This window comes from Buceros rhinoceros, unplaced genomic scaffold, assembly GCF_000710305.1.
Source record: "Buceros rhinoceros silvestris isolate BGI_N320 unplaced genomic scaffold, ASM71030v1 scaffold18076, whole genome shotgun sequence".
NCBI classification, from domain to species: domain Eukaryota; kingdom Metazoa; phylum Chordata; class Aves; order Bucerotiformes; family Bucerotidae; genus Buceros; species Buceros rhinoceros.
Window position 1 is genome coordinate 597 of NW_010415970.1, and position 4,786 is coordinate 5,382.

The 4,786-nt window shown below is 55.6% G+C and overlaps 1 protein-coding gene across 1 annotated transcript in view; it reads right to left on the reverse strand.

The window, feature by feature from the left end:
• Positions 1–1,583: 1,583 nt before the first annotated feature.
• The window catches only part of TTLL4 (tubulin tyrosine ligase-like family, member 4), an 18,882-nt gene continuing 15,679 nt past the window's right edge, over positions 1,584–4,786 (reverse strand). Inside the window, 3 exon segments of the mRNA XM_010137624.1 lie at positions 1,584–1,725; positions 2,542–2,624; positions 3,194–3,264. Coding sequence (XP_010135926.1) covers positions 1,584–1,725; positions 2,542–2,624; positions 3,194–3,264 — 296 coding nt within the window.

Here is a 4,786-nt window from a genome sequence, read left to right on the forward strand (position 1 = left end):
GTGACTCATGGTGCTCTGCTGGACTCTGGCCCATGCTGGAGTGCAAGGAGCAAAGCTACCCTAAGCAGGGAGGAAGAGGAGGGATGAGGCAGGGGGCTCGTTGCTGGGGACAAGCCCTCAGGTCTGGGGTGACACGAAGACAGTGGCTGCCCCGGTCCTGGCTGGCCCTTGCTCTACAGCCATGCAGGATTGCTGAGCCTGGCTCCAGCCCGGCCACTGGCGGGTGCTGGCAGCAGGAAAGGGAGCAGGCATCTCCACTTTCGGTGGCTATTTTCAGGTGCTGGAGAGAAGCCGAGGAACGATGAGATTGTCACCAAGGAGACCAGAGAAACAGGCCCCAGCTGAGGGCAGCGGAGGGCTGTTGGAAGACGGGAGGGAAGGCCTGTTGGCAAGCCCCACGGCCCCCACATGGGGCTTAGCACCACCCCTGGCCCCAGGCAACTCACCCAAGGGCCCAGCATCTGCCTGACAGGCTGGGGGACATAACCCAAAACCGCCAAAGGACAGCTCAGGGGACCCAATCCTTCCTTCCCCTGCTGCAAGGGTGGGCTAACTTTTCCCCTTAGTTAATGACCTGCAGGAGAGTCCCTAAGACGTAAGGCAGACCCCAGCAGCTACACTGGGAGCCGCTCCTCCAGGCAGTGGGGCATGCTTACCTGCCGTGGGGCAGCAAGAACAACTCCCAACGCTGGGAAGGACAGGGGAATGCCAGGGTGGTGGCACAAACCCTTCCTGGACCAGAGCCTGGTGAAGTGCGGGCAGAGCCAAGCTGCCCACAGACACGTTTCAGAGGCAGATGGAGGCCAGGAGAGCAGCTGAGTGTTAAACTTTAATAGAAATCCTTGAGAAATGAAGGTAAAATACAGAGCAGGGCCCAGAAGGGCACCAGCCTGCAGCTCCACACACACACTGCAGGTCAACCAGGAGAGCCAACAGCCCTGAAAGGATACTCGCTCCCTGGCACCCCTACTGTCCCCACAACAAACCGGAGCTGGTACCTGTGGTCACTCTGGAGCAGCAACGTGCAAGCCCAAGGTTCCCCCAGGCCCCGAGGCTGGGGGAGGGCAGAACGTTGGCACAAGCATTCAGAAAGGATGAAACAAGTCCCAAGCCCTGATTCTTCCAAATGAACAGGGTGGTGGCTGGGGACTTTTCTCCAGGGACCAGGCTGCAGCGGGGCAGGAGCAGACTCAGCTCCTGGCAGCTCAGAACAAGCACATGGAGACAGGTGAGCAACAGCTCAGCCTGTAGCTGGTCAGAGATGGGAAGACCAGGCTGAGTTGAAGCTCAACCAGCTCCCACGCAGCAAAGAAACCACCACCACCACCATGTCAGGCTTTAAGAACAGCCTTGGACAAAGGCCAGACAAACCCTACTTCCCCAGCTTTGCCATTTGTTTTAAAAACAGAAGTCACACAGCTCTCCTCTTTGCCACTAAAAAAATCCCTCTCTAAAACCAGCCCCATGAACAAGTTGGGGTGAAGCACGGTGGGGTCCCACAGTCCTTGCTCTCCAGAGCCAGCTCCTGTCTCTTCTTTTGAGGTAGGCTGAGGTGTCCCCGGGGAGGGACGGTGGCTGCCTGGTCACATCACCAGCGCAGTGCCCGAGAGGCAGCCAGCAGATTTCTGGTCAGCCCCACCAGTGCACTTGTTGAGAGGTAAGCTCTGAGCAGGGCTGGGCTCCAGGCATCTCGTGAGGTCCTCGCCAGCTGAAGGGAGGAGTCTGCTGCAGGGGAAAGGAGACACCGTGCTGCTTAGGGACAGTGAGAAAGGATCAAGAGGGACATGGTGCAACATTCATCGGCAGTATCGGTACCATTAAACACAGACTCAGAGACAGGGCTGCCAGGCTCACCTACTCAATTTCCCATTCCAGGCAGCACCACTCACCCCAACCGACATCCAAGACACGGACGGTCACAGCTTGATCTCCTGACTGCAAGTAAACCCAACCCCATCCCGGCCCGGGCACAGGAGCAAGGATGTCTTTTTCCTTAACACCAGAGACCAGGGGTGTACCAGCCCTCCACTTTGGCTCACCCAGACGAACCCCAGCCCTCCACCTCTCTGCAGGAAGCTGTCAGGGCCAGCAGTACCCATTCTACAGCCCAGCTTTGCTCAGCAGAGCACAGTAGGCCTGGAGGCCTCACTGCTCCCCCAGCTCCATGCTGGGGCCGAGAGCCTCTGCTGACTGCTGGCCACATCAGAGCTCATAGAAGTGGTGTGGGTCCCTGTGGGGAACAACTTGTCAGTGTGTCCTGACCATGACCATCCCAAACATCATCCAGTCCAGCTGTTCTGGGTCTCACTTCCACATAAGCTGGGCATACAGTGCCAAGGAGACGTGCCCAGTCATGTAGACATCATGCCAGACCCACCAGCTGGCTCTCCAGAGAGCAGAGGCTGGCTTCAGAAAATGCAAGCCAACCTGTTCCTCTCCCCTTAAACAAAGCTGCTTTCTCTGCTGCCAGTTCTCTATCAGGACACCAGTCCTAAAGCCACACTGTGAACATCAAGCTCGTCACAGTCAGTGCAAACTCACCCCAGCCTGCCCAGTTCCAGTTTGCTGAAGCTATCTGATTGGATGCTGCTCTTCTGGAGGAAGAAAGACTTTGGCAACGACCACTGCGGGAGGAGAGAAAGACAACCAGATGGCTATTTAAGTGGTGGCAAAAATCCCTCAAGCCTGCTGTGCTCTGCCATGGGCTGTCCTAGTGCACTTCAGCGTGAACTGCCTCCCTCCGCTGTGCATCGTCACTGCCACCACACTGTGCCCAGAATAGCAAACAGAGCAGTCTCTGCTCTCAGCTTAATGAGTCCCTCTGCTGCAAGTGGGAGCAGAGCATCTCGAGGTCAAAAGAGCAGGTTTCTTTCACTGGATCAGCCAGCTGTTAAGGCACAGGGGTGACAGACAGAGATGACTCTCTCGTGGAGGGAAATAAGGGCAGGCCAGGTGCCAAATATGTATGGCTGTGCCCAGTACATCCAAGATTATTCAGATGCAAAATACTTGCAGATCTGATATACTGAGTGGACTTCCTGTTGATGGGAGAGATAGAAGCACAGGTTTTTCCAGACTCCTGGAAGCCTTGGCAGAGAGAAGAAGAGGGCAAACAGGTAGGACAGAAGCCATAGGAGGCAGAACAAGCAGGGTCTGTGCCCAACTCCCTATGCTTACCCACAGCCATACGCACCATCTGGGCCAAATCCATCCCTGCCCCGGTGTGGTACCCTTTGACACACCAGTTCTTCAGTAGCTCCAAACCTGGGAAGTGACAGAAAAGACAAGTGAGAACGAACAACCAAGACTTCAGAGAGTTAAGCCTTCCCAGCTTGGGGAAAACAAATACGCTGCAAGGATTGAACTTCCCATACATGCTATGCAATAACTACTTGAACACGTGCCCAAGCCCCAGCACGCACGGGGTAAACCAAGGGCATTCAGCATTCACCCTTTGTACGAGCAAACGCCAGCGAGCGCCAGCACGTGGGCTGCCACAGCGCCTGACTTCCTCCCACGGAGCCAATGCAGCAGGCTCAGCTAAGCAGGGAAATTGGGGCAGCACGAGATTTGCCGAATTAGACCAGACTGGCTGTCCCCCTGAGCCCAGTGCCTGCCAACAGCAGCACCTGATTTGGGCTGCACCGATGAAAGTTCCTACAATGTAGAGCAGCTTCGCTGTCACCAGGACAACCTCCTCCTTGCACAGCACTGATCAGCTGCAGCATCCCAGTACATCACCTCCTCCCTGCACGGATCCATCTGGAGCACAATGTGGGCTGAGACCCAGTCTCCATCCCCGGCAGAGGCGAGCTTCACAGTGGTGTGAATGGAACGGACCGTTCCTCCAGCCACACGCAAGACGTGCTGCTCCAGAGCACAGGGAGGTCATTCTAAAGCAGAGCCACGTATCCAGCTGCACTGAACAGGTTCCACTTCCTCCAAGGTCTTCTGCTAGCTGTCCCCACTACAACCAAGTTCCCTGCTTTCTGCTACCCCAGAAACTGAGAAATCAGTTTCTTTAAGAGCCTTAGAGCTATAGCACAAGCTAAGGTGCCTTGAGATATAAGAACCAGTGGAGCAATGGCCAGGAACTTGATGCTGTCCAGCTGGGGTTACTGTGGTTTGCTATACGATACCAGCCCTGGCTACAGGAGGAATCACTGCTGTCCAATCTCTGCTCCTCAGTGACCTTTCAGAAAGCCCCAGGACTTTGGAAAAAAACCCTACATGCTGAGGGCTGAGAGGAGCAGGGCAGCTCAGCAGCCCTGCCCCAGCTCTGTGCACCAGACCTCGCTGGCCAGGGAGAGAGGAGGGGCTCGTGGAACATATGTGAATGGGAAGAGGCCAGTGGGAGGCTGGGTTTTGCTCAGAGGCAAAGAGCATTGAGGGAGCAGAGCATATCTGCTCGCTGGGCTGCTTTGGGGAAGCTGGAGCACTGAACCACTACGCCGGCTGGAGTGGTAAAGTTCAGGGCAGCACTTCAGAACGGACGATGACAGGACCTTTCTTCCAGCTGACAGGAGAGCCTCCAGCAAAAGTATTAGTGAGGCAAAGGATGACACATGCTGACAGCACAGCTGGAGAGGACTCTGAGGTTACTGTCTCTCTGTGAAAGACTGTTACCGGCCTCTTTGATATTTGCTTTAACACCAGTGAAAAATGACAAAAGCTTTTCTTTTTTTTCTTTTCTTTCTGCATGACAGCCAGGCCAGGAGCACACAGACAGTCATCTCAGTGGAGGCTGGCTCCTGCACAAGCCTCTCCAGCTAGATCAGATGCTGGG